The following is a 13,918-nucleotide window of genomic DNA, read 5'->3' on the forward strand; positions in this document are numbered from 1 at the left end:
TCCAGCGAATTACGATTTATTGATATTTTTTAATATGGAGCTCATATCGATATTGACAATAAGACAATCTCACTAATATTGAAATACTGAGTATAGTGAACACAGCATATTGTTTCAGAACAATTCAATTAAAAGCTGCATATAGGTAAACAAAATGTATACAACACATACAACTGAACCCTAGTCCATGGCTTTAAGAAATGGAATTCCAATTTCAAATATAGTTTTGAAGAGAGAATAAAATAAACATAACTATTAAAGCAACAATAAAATCCTTTGAATGAGAACATGTTTGAACAGAAAATGTACTAGAAACAGCAGTTACTGGAAAATACTCTACATTGCATACATTATCTCAAGCAGTTTTTTTCTTTGTTGGAATTCATTTAGCAATATATAGAGCATGGCTCATGGCACAAGCTCTTAATTAAATTTCCTTAAGGAACACAAAGATATTGCATTGTTGAAACTCATTCTGGATGTTTATTTTCGTTTTCAGCAGTTGTGGGTCATTTCCTTGCTTTTGTGCATGCTGCGCATTTCACAATTCAGCCAGAACACAAGTAAAGCAGAAATAAATGTGTTCAGCACTGTCACACACAGGATGAGAACCTTTATCGCTCCAGGCTGTGAATAAAGTCATGCAAATAAGTTAAGAATGGCAATCTACACTGGACAGTAAGTTAAGAATGGCAATCTACACTGGACAGTTCAATACTTTACAATAAATTCAAAAGGGCTATGAAGCTTTATTCCAACAGATCAAAATGTCAACTGAATTCATTCATTCATTATCCTAACCCGCTTATCCTGAACAGGGTCGCAGGGGGGCTGGAGCCTATCCCAGCTGAGCTTGAGTCCTAATTGGGGCATTGCAGCTGTACATTTTAATACGGGCTACTGTAGTATTTGCCCAATAGGTGGCATTGTGCACGAAGTGTGATGCGCATCGAGGAATGTGAATTCCGGGAGAAAACCGCGGTGGCAATACTTTTGTGTAGCCTAATGCAGCAAACGTAATTTGACATCTTATAAATTATTCTGCACAACATTTCAATACTTAATCTTAGCATACCTTAGGCCTACCATACGAAGTGATGTCCTCTGAAGACAAGTCAATGGTCAATAGAACGATTCCAACTCCTGCGACGCTCAAACATCCGATGTTTACCGCAAAGCAAATCTGCAAAGATAAAGAATGGATATGAATGAATATAAAGAAATTCAGTTACTCAGAATAAGAAAATAGCAACGTGTCAGTTGAGTTTCACGTCTTAACACCACGTTAATATTACGCTATAGGGTAAATGGTCAATGTAAATGATATCAACTGATTTTTGTACTCACGGGCACCAGTCTGGTAAATCTGTGTAGTAGGAAACACAACAATCCGCAGATGAAAAACTGAAGACGGAAGCAAAACAAAGAAGAAAAATAAATTACTCATGTTATAGCCTACTGATAAAACAGCATGTATCTTTACAAATAGCCGAAGTCAACATTACGTTGAAACAGGACATTTATTTTATTTCCAACCATAGATATCAAACAATTTTGGAAATTGCACCAAAAATTGCATGATAGGTGCAGCCTTTGGCCAATGCTGAAAAAGAATGCATATGATTTTTTTTTTTGCTATTCCAAATATGAAAAGATTTGTCTGCATGCGTTTTTCTAGAACACTTAAACTTTGGCTTGTCTGTTGTTTTGATATAGCACTTGGTTGAACTCATCGATCCGTTCAAATTTCTATTTACTATCCGTCAAATCTGACTGTAGAGAAAACTGGGGCACAAATGAACACGGGGCATGTTTAAACTATTTTGCATAGTTGTATTTGCGGAAGAATTATTGGTTTGTTTTCGTTGCTTCCACGGTGTTATAGCAACGCGCTTCTCATCTGTGAGTGGCTGGACGATTAAAGAACAAATCTGTGTTTTAGCATCATGAAAGTAATCTATTTTATAAGAATGTATCGATTGGACGCATGTCACTAGCAAGCAGAGACTGTGAGCCATGCAGGAGTAAAACTAGCGCAGCCGGGCCACGACGGAACGCTGTATTCCAACATGCCCCCGCCTGTTATAAATGCATCAGCCACTTTTAATGTAACGTTGAATATCCCATGTAGATTTATTTAGTCCGATTTGGTTGGATTCGCGAGCTTTTGACTTGTATTAAAACAAAGCTTTTCCCAGTCCGTTGCGGTTTAAACTTTCCCCGGAACTATTTAAACTTTCCCCGTAGCCGCTGTCATCGGCAGGAATGTGCTAGAACTGTACCGATGGTCTATAGTCATAGCAAAGACATGCATCTTCTTTCTGGATATATATACTCTATAAAAAAAATATTTTAATAAAAATAATTACTCTAATGTGTTTGTATATTTTTTAATTAGGAGAACACCTAAAAATGTTTGGTTGTTCCCCTGTCTCCCCTATTCCTACGCATAGCGTGAGCAGAAAAATTGATGTTTCTATCTGCTTTCTGAGAGTTGAGATATTGAGCTTCAAATATTCCAAAGTGAATGGACTGGAGACCATTTTTTCACACTTGAAAACAGTATTTTTGTACAAAAATTACTTATTTAGTGCCACATAAACAACATATTTATGACTAACTCATTTTAAAAAAAATGTCAGTTAGAGCCTTTTCTCAGATTTGTCAAGTGAGTTGTGTTTGTTTAGTTTTTGGAGTTATGCAGCTAGTTTTCAATATTGTATATAGGATTAGGTTTTAAGGCGATGTTTAAACTAACCACAAGGCTGTGTCCCAATAAATCTGTTCACAATTATGTTGTAAAATAAAATTGCTATTATTGCTATTATTATTTCAATGTATACCCAGGTTGAGGCTATAGGCCTCTGATAATATACTAAACTATACTATACTAATAAATAAACGAATTTATAAATTCAGATTTATTCACATCATACAAATTTTAAACGATAGAAAAAAACGTTTTCTTTTGCAATTGGTGTATCCTACTTCGCACACAAAAGCAACCTCCGGATTTATTTTATAAAATATAATTAACACTGAACACAAAGGCGTATATATTCACAATGAATTGACCACATTCACGAGACAACTGTATAATGATTTTCATAATGACACATTGCCTACGGATAGAGGACTAATATAAATATAATGCTGCTGTAATCCTAGCAGTCTATTTCTGCCTGCCCGTTAGAATAATCAATTGAATAATGCGCCATGACATATGAAGAAATACATTTATATGTGGGGACTTTAAACGAAAAAAAATAAGTTGACATATACCAGAAGACCTGTAAAGATTGGAACTCGGAATAGGACAGCCAGAGAAAGTGTTGACGTTGCCGCCAGGGTAACGCCAAGTCCAAAACTTGTGATCCCAGCCACCATTTGGACAGCCTGAAGCAAATAATACAATATACAATTACAACTGAACTGCAATAACTTTCAAAGAGATAAATTGAAAAACAAAAATAATGTATATGGCCACCAAATCAAACTGGTGTACGTAATTCCATACTCAATTTCAGAATTGGTTGTGATCTGCATATAAAGATCCAACACTTAATGAGCTTCATAGTCTTCAGCTCCAATACAGGAGTATGTATAGGCAACACCTAACAATGACGGTCATACACTCACCCCCAAGGCCATTGGCTGTTTCTGAAGCAGGTTTTGCAGGGGGAGTTTCTTTGCAGGTACCAGCTCACTGGCACAGTACTGCCAAAGCAATGGTTCGCCTGTCCCAGTCTCCTCTTCCTCTTGTTGAATGATGTCACCCATGGAAGTACTGGCACAGGCCATTGTGGTTCAGTCTTCAGTCTATTGCTATACCTTTTTTTGGGTGAGCACTGTATTAAAAGAGAATTGAGTTCACATAATCTTGGCATGAAATGTGCAAATTGGTACTTGGAGAGTACTGGGGATTTATAGATTAAATATGATTTATAGATTTTAGATTATACCTGTAAGAACAATGCAGTGATGAAATGGGTAACACTACATACCTAATGTAATGCATGGCTTTATCTGAATAAATATAAACTGCCAATATAGGTGGTAGCATAGTTTTAGAATTTTTTATTTTCTTTTTAATTGCACTTACGATGACTGTATATTGCTTAGAACAGCACTTCATGTGTATTTTACTAGTTATGGATGCGATGGTTTAATTTGTGGAAGAACCTATGCACTTGTAAGTCGCTTTGGATTAAAAGCGTCTGCCAAATGACTAAAATGTAAATGTAAAAAATGTATGTATTGGGCAGAATCCTATGATAATTTGTCTAAGCAAATTGCACATGCATATATGCTTTACCATTTTACAGGAACTACCATCCCCATATTTTCAGGTGTGCAAAAGTAAGTTAACTAATTAATGCCAATTACCAGTCACAGCCGCCAAAACTATCACACCTGACATTCTCCCATTTGTCACCTCCCTTGTCAACTCGTCCCTGTCTTCTGGCAGTTTTCCAACATCGTCTAAGTGGGCCCACATCACCCCGCTGCTAAAAAAAGCCTACCCTGGATCCCTCCATCATCCAGAACTACCGCCCGGTATCTCTTGTTCCTTTTCTATCTAAAACAGTCGAACAAGCTGCTTCCAATGAACTTTCTTCTTTCTTTTCTAAAAACAACCTGCTAGACTTCCACCAGTCTGGCTTCAGACCTGGCCACTCGACAGAGACCTCACTCCTCTCCGCCAGTGAATCACTCCATGCCACACGAGCAGCCTCCCTCTCCTCTGTCCTCATTCTTCTAGATCTCTCTGCTGCCTTTGACACTGCGGATCACTCCATCCTCCTGTCCTCCCTGTCAGCAACAGGGATCTGTGGCTCAGCCCTGAACTGGATTGAGTCCTACCTCTCTGCTCACTCCTTCCAGGTTGCCTGGGCTGGTACAGTATCGATACCTTGGCCCCTTGCCACAGGAGTTCCCCAGGGCTCAATCCTTGGCCCGCTTCCTTTCACTCTTTACACTTGTTCCCTTGGCCCTGTTATCACTGCACATGGTCTTTCCCACCACTGCTATGCGGACGATACCCAACTCTTCATCTCGTTCTCACCATCCGATACACAGGTTTCAGCCCATATCTCTGCTTGCCTGAGCGACATCCAGAGCTGGATGGACAACCACCATCTAAAGCTCAACCCAGGCAAGACTGAAATTATATTAATTCCTGCTATTACCTCTCCCCATCTGGATCTCTCCATTTCCCTAGGGGATACCTCACTGACGCCATCACCCTGCAACTCCCTCTTGGCTGGCCTCCCAGCGTCCGCCATCAGACCCCTCCAACTTATCCAGAATACATCAGCTCATCTGGTCTTCAACCTTCCCAAACACTTGCATGTCACCCCCCTGCTTACTTCCCTCCACTGGCTGCCTGTTATGGCTTGCATCAAATTCAAAACATTGGTGCTAGCCTTCCAAGCAGTTAAGGGGTCAGCTCCAGCTTACCCGCAAAAAAACATCAGACCCTACACGCCTGCCAGACCTCTTAATTAGGCCACCACAGGCCACTTGGCACCTCCCCCTCTCCGAACTTCCACTTCTCGTTCACGACTACTTTCTGTTCTGGCTCCATGGTGGTGGAACGAACTCCCGTGGAGGTCAGAAAAAAAAGGTCAAATAAAAAAGATTTCCGATGATCAAATAGGCCCTGGTCCTTATCTTCGTTGTGTGGGGGGGAGATTTACATGTCTCATGCATGTAAACACCATATACAGTGCAGTCCATAACTATTTCGTCAGTGACACATTTTATTGTTGTTTTGGCTCTGTACGCCAGCATATTGGATTTGAAATTAATAAATGACTATGACGTTAAAGTGCTATCTTTCAGCCTTTATTTGAGGGTGTCAGCTGTAGCCTTTTTTATACAGTCTTTTTATGCATAAAATTGGGGGGACTATGTATAAAAATGGTTACAATTACTACACAGTTCATCCAATGGACATACACACCCTGAAATTAAAGCTGAAATACAGTATGTTAACCTCATTAGTCATTGTGCCATTAAATCCAATGTGCTGGAGTGGAGAGCCAAAACAACAAAAATGTGTCACTGTCAAAATACTTATGGACTGAATTGCATATTCAGAGCAGAGTCACTGACCACTTTCAAATGCAGACTGAAGACTCATCTCTTCAGGCTGCAGCTTTCCCTCCCTACCTCACCACCATGATTAACCTTGTATATGTGCTGGCGCTAGCAGGGCGACGTCCAACCTATTTCACATCCGACCAAAAAACATAACCTCCGGAGGATAACAAGGGCAATTTTTCTACATGACTAGGTAGAGAGTGTTACCAATATTGTGGACAGCACTTTGTGACTGGGCGCCCAAATGAGGAGATCAACAGCATAATGTTGAGGCTTGCTGTCGGCTTGAAGAAATGCTATCTGATCCGGTTGGCATTTAAATGGTTGGCATTTATATAGCGCCTTTATCCAAAGCGCTCCAGCAACAAACTATTATTTATTGCGGTAGCTGGCTTAATGTTATGGGTAACAGTTAGCCTACGTTTGTTGAATTAAACGTATTCTGTAAAACTGAGAACTGTGCAATGTTACCCCCTTGGTCACATGGCATCACAGATGAGTTTTTTTGGCTACTTCCAATTTCAGATATAACTGAGTTATACAATACTGTTGCGAAGCCGCTGGGTTTTCTATGTTTAATAATTGAAAGTGAATTTTCCAAGTTTAACGTGTGAAATGTTCTGTTCCTTACAGATAAACGTAAACAAAAGAATATATTTCACACCTTTTTTCCATGCAAAGTTCTACCCATTGCTGCAGGGACGGGTTTTGGTTGCAGCAGGGGCTTGTGGGCCCCTCGGTCTTAACTTCTTCAAAGTTATATTTTTACCATCCCTTCAATATATTTTTACCTCCAACCATAACTGTGAAAACAGTCAACAGTTTCTAATAACCACATAGAAACCCTGCCCAGAAAAGTTCAGTCCTACACTTATTCAGAATGTTTCCTTTAGAAGAGAATCATTCAACATGTATTAATGTTTTATCAAAAATTAAAAGGTAGGATTTGTACTCACACACAAAGATGTACTTACTTTCTATAAAATGTATTGTGCTTAAGGCTATGTTCATGGTTGCCATTTTTGCAACTCTATTGAGTAGGGAAGACCGGGCCACAAACCATCACAGGGCAGTGTTGGAACATGGGGATTTTCCATTTTGTATTTGAGCAAGAATGATGAGTTTATTCTCACTTATGTATTATAGTAACCCGCTTCTCATATGTGAGTGGCAGGATGATTAGAAAACTTCATCAAGAGTTATTGACAAATCTGTGTTTTAGCAGCAAGTAATGTTTTTTCACCAAAGTGTTTTTCAATTAACTGATGGTGTACTAATATACACTCACCGAGCACTTTATTAGGTATTTATTAAACTACATTTTTAGACTTCTACTGCTGTAGCCTATCCAGAGTTACAATGCGTTGTGTGTTCAGGGATACTCTTCGTAACTCTCTCAGTAACAAGGAACAAAGAACAAGTTTCTGTCTGCAGAACTGCTGGTCACTGGATTTTTTTGTTTGTTTTTTGCACCATTCTATGCAAACTCTAGAGACTAGTGTGTGTGAAAATCCCAGGAAATCAGCAGTTTCTGAGATACTCAAACCACCCTGTCTGCCACCAACAATCATTCCAAGGTCAAAGTGGCTTAGATCACATTTTTCCCCATTCTGATGGTTGATGTGAACATTAACTGAAGCTCCTGACCCGCATTTACATGATTATATGCATTGCACTGTGGCCAAGTCACAGTTGCATTGTCACAATTGGCTGATTAGAAAACCACATGAATAAGTAGGTGTAATAAAGTAAAAATCTTCCTAATAAATTGTTCGGTGCGTGTATGTCATTTAAATCACTGTCTTATGGGGTAATAAGGCTGTATAGTTTTGGCACATGCAGGAGTACAACTGGCACAGCCAGAGCATGTTGGAACGTGTGCCCTCCAGTTCCACAGGCCAGTAGTCTACTGCCAGTAACTATACAGTAACATAACACTGTTGGAGTAGGACTATATAACATAAATAACATTACAACAGAAACTGGAAATGAACACTACAATTAAATGATAGCATATTATAGTGTTGCTTCTGAATGATACATCTGACAACATCAGCTTGGTATTAAATCCTGTGATACAGTATTGTATGGATTGTGACGCCTATCCATTTTTAAACACTATTGAATTGACTACAGTTTTGACTTCAGGAAGAGCAGAAAGGTTTTCAGTGCTTAAACCTGTGGGATTGTATTTGTAAACAGATTATCAAAGCCAACAAGGCACTGAACTTCCTTCCTTTCTTCCATGTGCTAAATACCCAGCTGTTTAAATTCTCCTGAATAAACACGTTGTCTTGACATAGCATGTATTGCTAGAAGGGATCTTCAAATTCAAGGTTTGTCTTCATTAGAGAAGTAAGGCCCAGAAATGAACCAACACCTTTTCTTGACACGTACACAATTACACTCAATGTCAACAGAGGAAGCAAATCTTATTTCTGTATATGCGATAAAGTCTGTAAACTTGAATATTCCCTTCGACCTGATGGCTCTCTATAGGTTACTTGGAAAATGGAATTGATATTTCAAGAGGTACATTATTTATCATGGTAAATTTAATGCATATAACATCTCTCTTACCCGATGAGTATGGGCTACAGTATTCCTTGCTCAGAATAATTTCGTAGAGAATTCACATCCAAATCAACCTCTTGAAAGGGACAGAATTCAAATGGCTCCTACTCTCTAGATCAAGGCGGGATCTGTGAGGGTTGAGCCGTGTGAGGCTTGCACTGGGCTGAGTGCGTGTGAAAACCCTGTGCGTGCGTGTGTGTGAGAGAAAGAGAGAGAGAGAGAGAGAGCCAGAGCGAGACTGAGAGAATGTGTGTATGTGAGAGAGAGAGCGAGAGAGAGCGAGAGAGCGAGACAGATAGATACAACCAGTGGGGCAAAATCGATTAAGTCTCGCATGAACCAGTTACTGCTGCAGGTACGTAAGGCAGAATGAATAAAAAATATTCCAAATCTAGAGCAAGATATTTTCTGGTAGTTTTTGGTCTTTCCCTGTTATATAGTTAATCGTAATTAATTAATGATAACAAAATGAATTATTATTATAACTTCATGATTATTATAATCAGTTATTATAAAAAGTTATTCACTTTTAACCAGCTCTCTATAGGTTACTTAGACCTATTATTAATTTGACTATTCGTGGTGGTCTAGCAGCCAACTGTGGTATTTGCTACTTGGACTGTTATCTGATTATTCTACAAGGGTTCAAGTTTTTATCTGTGTTATCACTTGGGTATTTTGGAACTGTACTTCCCTCAAGGGTTTTCAGCGCACTTGTCCCTGGTTATGTTTTACACTTTATTGTATGTTGCGCTGGATAAGAGCATCTGCTAAATGACTATAATGCAATGTAATGTAGTAAACTCGACAGTCAGACATTTTAAGCTGGATAATATACAGTTGTGTGTCATTGTGCAATTATAATAGAGCTTTGGTGCGTACACATTTGGTACACTGGAACAATTTTGTTGCTTTTTTGTTCGTTTTTTATTCTACTGTTGACATACTTGTGAAACTGCATCATTATTGGAAGTAAAATGAATGTTGTATTACCTCCAAAAAATGATCAAACATTTTAAGCAACCTTGCTTTTTTAAATAACATTTCTTAAAAATAATGTTGATGTCTTAAAGGATTTCTTTATTATAGTACTATGATTTTCATATTAAATGGAAGAAGAAAACACTGGCAAGAAGAATAGTCTGTTGCCAAGTGCCAGGAAATGGCTGTTGGAGTTGCATTGTAATTACAATTTAGTCTATTTAAGAATGATAACAATGATAACAGCTCATATTTGGACTGTCCACAGATATGGTCTACACATTCAAGTCAGATGATCACATGGTCATAACTATACCCATCTCCAGCATCAGAAAGGGGAAAGAGGAACAGCTGCTGCCACAGAACTTTCACTGTGTTTTCAAAGACGCGTACAAAGTCTTTCTCAAAGGAAACCCAAAGGCGTTAGGGGTATGTCTTCATTCCTCAACAAAATACTGAAGGATCTCACACTTACAAAAATAAAAATCCATGGTAACCAAACTTTTGGATGTGATGTAACCATTGGGGAAAACTTTGTCCAATCAAATCTTTCTGTTTTCTGAATGCTAGTGTACGTGCTGCTCTACATGGGATAGCATTTACACACACACACACACACACACACACACACACACACACGCACACACATGCACACACACACACACACAGAGTGCAGGGCATCTTAGGTTAGGATAAAGAATATCAGCACATCAACAGACATGTAATACATCATAGTTAATCTTATTCTTCCTTCTTTTTCCTCTAGACGGCACAGCTCATCACTGGTATGCTGATTATCAGCATGGGGTTGCTGGACTTTCATAACAGTTTGCTGTATACCCTTCCCAGTTTTCTGGTGAGAGACCCCAAATCATGTCAAAGCTTTTATGACCGAGGTGTCCATTTTTCATTTGGGTTGACCTTTGTTGGACGCTGTCCAATATTCTCTGCACCTGTTATTTTACAGTTTTTTATTATCACTTTGACACTAATTCCAGAACCTTGATGTCATTTGTAAAAACTGTTTGTACACAAAACTCAAAAGGGATAATCAAAATGCATTTTTCAAAACTCTAAACTCTAAATCACTGAACCAAATAATTTGTTTACAATGACACAACTTAACATGAAAGTATTATCATTTGATACAACATATGATACGACTGTCTTGTCATGCATTAAAATGCATTGAACTATCAAAATGATAAGTAAGTGTAACATTACTCCTAATGCATAGTTTTATGGAAACTGATTACTGTTACAACATTCCATGTTTAGTTCATGAATGTTTTTGGATAAATAAATCTATTGACACCAATTACCTTGGAACATGATTCATTTTACCACATTATCATTGTATCATTATCATTATCTTTGGATGTGATGATTCCCGAGTTTGTACATTTGTGACTGCTGATTGATTTTACATAGAGGTAAGAGTAGGAGTAAGGATGGAATTGGAATGGAATTGACTTGTTGGGTGTGGTAGAGGATTGTAACTAAAACTGCCAAAACACATCTTTCTTCCAACAAGATTCTTTTGTCAATGATAGAACAATGATCGAAGAAGCACTAACAACCAGTGGCATTACAATACATGCACCATTTTCTGTCAGTCATTGTATAGTGTATAGTTTCTCAGTGGTCAGCCTGACTGAGAAATTACTTTCAGGATTTGTTTGAGTAAAGAATCATTCACAGTTTGGTCCACATGCAGTGCTCTTGTGCTAACTGTGAGAAAGTTCTGAAAAAGTAAACTCGGAATCAAAAAATGCAAAACAATTGCAACAACAACAAAAAAAAACCTATGTTGTAATTTTATTTTTTTATTCTGTGTTACAAGTTCCAACTGTTTTGAGTCTTGTGTCTTAGGTTTTGAAAATTGAGCACAAACTTACAAAGTGATTGTAAAAAAACTATAATATAATCCTGTTATTTAAAAAAAATAATTTGACACAGCATTTTAATCATTTAAATGGTTGAAATGACAAACAAATTTTAATGTTTTAATTGAAAAAATGCTGTAATGATGAAAAAAAAATTAAGAACTAACTAACATTTTACTTTGATTTTTTTAAGTTCATAATTTCAGGAATGCTGTCATATGCTGCAGGACACTCTCCAAATATGTGTGTGGTAAGATCACGGTTTGGCTCAAAATGATGATTGTATGATACTCCATGAACGAAACAGTATTTTGTTTAAAAAAAAAAAAAATTCTTATATGAATTTTATCTGAGTGTAATTCATTTTGAATTAATTGAACAAATCATAACAAATATTAAAAAGAAACATGCTGTGATCTCTCTCCTACCCCCACCCCCTCTGGTTCAGACAAAACTATCATTTTCACTCAACATCATGAGCCTTTGCTTGGCCACAGCAACCCTGTCAGTTGCTGTAGTACTCCTGGTGAATGCCAGAAATCTACAAGAGGTACGTTTCTCTGTCCTTCTTCTTTTAGGTGATATGAACTTAAGAGACTTCATATTTTTTCTATATATTTTTATGAGAATTGTTATAAATGGGTATATTCACTCACTTTATTAGGTAGACCTGTGCACCAGCTTGTTAATTCAAATATTTAATTAGCCAATCATGTGGCAGCAACTAAATGCACAAAAGCATGTAGAAATGATCAAGAGGTTCCGCTGTTTGTCAGACCAATTTCAGAATTGGGAAGAAATGTGATCTAAGTGACTTTGACCGTGAAATGATTGTTGCCAGACATGGATTGAATATCTCAGAAACTGCTGGGATTTTCACATGCAACAGTCTCTAGAGTTTGCAGAGAATGGTACGAAAAACAAAAAACATCCAGTTAGCAGCAGTTCTATGGGCAAAAATGCTATGAGTGGAGAAGGGCTAGACTGGTCAAAGCTGACAGGACGGTGACATTAATGCAAATAACCACAGTGGTATGTCGTAAGAGAAGAGCATCTGAACACACAATGCGTCAAACCTCTTAAGCAACAGATCAATAAGTCTAAAAAATAAGTACAATAAATATCTAATAAAGGGCTCACTGTGTCTATATTGTTTTCAATTATTTGAAATGGCGCTTAAAGTCTGAAATACATAAAATAACGTGTTTCTTTTCTGTTGATAAAGGGTTTTCATACAATAAAGGCAATACAAGGCATGACTGCTGTCCTTATTTCCCTGGAGCTGGGGGTTGCAATGACTCTGATCTATTTTGAGAGCAAAGCAGTGTGCCGGGCCCATTTCAACATTCTGGTATGATAGTAATCCTTCTCACTTCCTTCTTCATTTTAATTGCAATTCCCCAACATTTTTAGATTTCAATGTTTTTTCTCATGGTTTTTCTCTGTTGCTTTTTCTCCCACAAAACATACATTGCCATTAGTATTAGGTTTTCATTAGTCTGAATAGTCTGATAAAACATACAAACTGAACTGTAATTGTCATGTCATTCAAACTTTTTCTTTCTTTTAGCCTGTGGTCAACCTGAAGCTTGAGGCCTGAACTACTAGCACGCAGTAAAACTTGTAACATTCTCCATTCAACATCCTTTGCTGCCTGTAGCATGACCAATTCACTGTCTTTAGAGTGACAACAAAATCCAGGTATTCAATATGTACAGCAACAATATTTTGTTTATTTCATAAAAAAGATTTGCATGAAAACAGAGAAAATATGGGTCCTGTCTGTAAATGACTACTTGCTTTTAGAACCGAACCACAAAAGTTGTTCAAGAGAAGAATATTATGTATTTTGAGATAATTATATATGACGTGAAGATTTGACCATAAAATAGTATATGGGCTGTTCCTCTTTATCTAGCCTCATAGATTCATTACGCATTCCTAACATGGAATCATGGAATTTTGATAATCCAAAATGCAAATGAGTCTAATTATTTTTCTGTGTAAAGGGTCAAATATCTTTTTATTTTTTTTGAATTTTTTTTTACATGATTTCAATTGGAAAATAATTACATCCAAACATTGCACGCAGTATTATTAGAAACTTGAACATACTTTGAATGTAAATATACAGTATGTGTATGTGGGTGTGCGTGCCTAGTATTCTTATTACTTCTAGGTTTAATTGCTTTGAATATGACTGCCATCTTTTAATTTACAATTTTTACTGTAATGTTAATGGTACCTTAAATAAAATCTTCCAAAAATTCAATCCTCATTGTCTGTCTCTAAGGATCACACGACAGCAATCAGCTAAGACAAACAGAAAATATTCAATCCCTGGTGTCCCTGCACTTTTATAGAATAAACAT

General features: G+C 37.4%; 2 protein-coding genes across 3 annotated transcripts in view; one reads left to right on the forward strand and one right to left on the reverse strand.

The window, feature by feature from the left end:
• The window catches only part of si:ch211-269k10.4 (uncharacterized protein LOC100150242 homolog), a 20,690-nt gene continuing 6,772 nt past the window's right edge, over nucleotides 1–13,918 (reverse strand). The window contains exons 1-6 of one of the 2 annotated variants that reach the window (XM_061221182.1): nucleotides 8,686–8,880; nucleotides 3,640–3,848; nucleotides 3,283–3,396; nucleotides 1,348–1,404; nucleotides 1,076–1,183; nucleotides 1–627 (exon numbers count right to left, since the gene is read on the reverse strand). In XM_061221182.1, coding sequence (XP_061077166.1) covers nucleotides 496–627; nucleotides 1,076–1,183; nucleotides 1,348–1,404; nucleotides 3,283–3,396; nucleotides 3,640–3,801 — 573 coding nt within the window. In that variant the 5' untranslated portion in view covers nucleotides 3,802–3,848; nucleotides 8,686–8,880 and the 3' untranslated portion in view covers nucleotides 1–495. Of the gene's footprint in view, nucleotides 628–1,075; nucleotides 1,184–1,347; nucleotides 1,405–3,282; nucleotides 3,397–3,639; nucleotides 3,849–8,685; nucleotides 8,881–13,918 lie in introns of those variants that run through there. The other variant, XM_061221255.1, reaches the window with a different exon arrangement.
• LOC133111160 (uncharacterized) lies at nucleotides 8,866–13,818 on the forward strand. Its single transcript, XM_061221352.1, has 7 exons — nucleotides 8,866–9,034; nucleotides 9,929–10,089; nucleotides 10,427–10,516; nucleotides 11,740–11,796; nucleotides 11,995–12,096; nucleotides 12,772–12,897; nucleotides 13,117–13,818. The coding sequence occupies exons 2-7, from the start codon at nucleotides 9,931–9,933 to the stop codon at nucleotides 13,144–13,146; spliced, it is 564 nt and encodes a 187-aa protein (XP_061077336.1). The 5' UTR covers nucleotides 8,866–9,034; nucleotides 9,929–9,930; the 3' UTR covers nucleotides 13,147–13,818.

Source organism: Conger conger, chromosome 1, assembly GCF_963514075.1.
Source record: "Conger conger chromosome 1, fConCon1.1, whole genome shotgun sequence".
Lineage (NCBI taxonomy): Eukaryota > Metazoa > Chordata > Actinopteri > Anguilliformes > Congridae > Conger > Conger conger.

Bases quoted from the DNA above. Each gene is read 5' to 3' on its own strand.
- LOC133111160 (XM_061221352.1), top strand. From the start codon at position 9,931: ATGGTCTACACATTCAAGTCAGATGATCACATGGTCATAACTATACCC. The intron at 11,797-11,994 runs GTAAGATCACGG...CCTCTGGTTCAG, and splicing joins ACTCTCCAAATATGTGTGTG to ACAAAACTATCATTTTCACT. The intron at 12,097-12,771 runs GTACGTTTCTCT...CTGTTGATAAAG, and splicing joins ATGCCAGAAATCTACAAGAG to GGTTTTCATACAATAAAGGC.